The following is a 1605-nucleotide window of genomic DNA, read 5'->3' as shown; positions in this document are numbered from 1 at the left end:
ATATTTTCCAAACACATTAACTTTGATGCTAAGTCTCAGTTTTGAACCAAAAGAAGTCCTGGGATCTATACATTTTGAACAGTGCAGCTTTGAAAGAGCAGCCAAGGCGTTAAAGTATGAAATTAATATTCCATTATGTAATAAAAGTACTTCTGGGGAAAAGAGAAAGGTTACTTATTTGAAGCCATACATTAGGAGAGCAAATGGTTTAAGCCCCAAGAGCACTACAGGAGCATTACGCTCATAGGCAAGAGAGTCCCCTAAGTTTGTTTGGTTATTTCTTCTTCCTTTTCAACTTCTGTCATTCTACCCACAGATTTAAGTAGGTCAGCAACAAGTGTCAGTGTTTCTGCACCGAAGACCAACTGGTGAATCGTAGCATGAGCATGGTTGGTGACCCTAAGAAGATTTTGCAAAGCAATGTCCACATGCTGCTTCACTGCCCCCATATTAGTAGATTGGCCTGATCGCAGGCTTTCGTTCTCCACTTTGTAGCAGGTCAACTCTGCCTGAAGGAAGGACATTTCTTGTTTTAGCTTCTCAGTATTGCTTTCTGCCTTCAGAGCTCTTTGGGTCATACACTGAAGATTCTGCTCTGCCTGCTGCATCAATGCTTCCAAATCTTGAGCCTCTTTCTCCTCCTTGTTCATAGTGGCTTGCAGGGTCCTCTCAAGGTTTCGTACCATCTGGGTCTGGCTTTCAGAGAAGTTCTGTATTCTTTTGATCTTTCTCCTCAGCATGGAGTTTTCCTCTTTGAGTTCTTGATAACTCAACTGTGAGGACACAAAATCCACTTCTTCAATAGGTTCTTCATGGGAAGTATAGCTTTCTGTGGCTTTGGCATGCGAAGGGCACCCAATGCATGGATCATTATCATTGAATGGCCATGAAGAGAAAGTTTCCATTCCTGAAAGAATTGCTGAGTTGTAATCAAAAGGATCACACTGGGTAACATTAGAGATCCTGGATAAATGTGTTTTATCATAGGAAGAGGGTGGGAATTTTTCTCTCCAATCATCATCATCATCTGATAAATGAGTAGAAACTGTTGTCTCTTTGTATAGTGGCTCCTGAAACTCCAAACTCAAGCCAAATGGTTCTGGAGACAGAGACACTTCTTCAAGGACAAGGTTCTGCCTGGCCATTTTTTTCTTATTATTTCTGTTTTTTCCTTCGTGTTGTCTTGATGCACCACGATTTTTGGGTTTTACCAGCCCTTTTAAGGAAGATGCAGGTGGGTCATTTAAATTTTTGGTCTGATTGTCTCCAGAGCTGCTATGATTCTTGACATGGTCTCCTGGAGTAGTTGGAACATGATGGTGATAACAGGGCTGGAGTTCTTCTTCATCGTCTTTTAGGCCTCGGGTATGTGAGCAGCTGGCAAGAGGTGGCCGGGGCATTTTGGACAGACAACTGACATCTAGAACATTTGCATTCTTCCCCAGATAGCCCCAGGCTAGCTCCCAGTTCTTCTCCACTGGTTAAAACAGCCCTGTCGATTGCAGAGCCAGTGGTGTTGGCTTCAACACTATTTAATGGTCTATTGAAGCATCTGAATTTAATCCTTACATGTATGTGTCTCTTTAACAGTGGAGGAAGCAGAAG

General features: G+C 42.5%; 1 protein-coding gene across 1 annotated transcript; it reads right to left on the bottom strand.

Moving 5' to 3' along the window:
- Positions 1 to 260: 260 nt before the first annotated feature.
- LOC310642479 (endosome-associated-trafficking regulator 1-like) lies at positions 261 to 1400 on the bottom strand (the record flags this gene model as incomplete). Its single annotated transcript, XM_083366205.1, has 1 exon — positions 261 to 1400. The coding sequence occupies one exon, from the start codon at positions 1398 to 1400 to the stop codon at positions 261 to 263; it is 1140 nt and encodes a 379-aa protein (XP_083222331.1).
- Positions 1401 to 1605: the final 205 nt, after the last annotated feature.

The sequence above is a fragment of the Vipera ursinii genome (assembly GCF_947247035.1).
Source record: "Vipera ursinii genome assembly, chromosome: 6".
Taxonomy (NCBI): Eukaryota; Metazoa; Chordata; class Lepidosauria; order Squamata; family Viperidae; genus Vipera; species Vipera ursinii.
The sequence above is the reverse complement of the archived record's forward strand: the minus strand, read 5'-3'. Positions and strand labels throughout refer to the sequence as shown.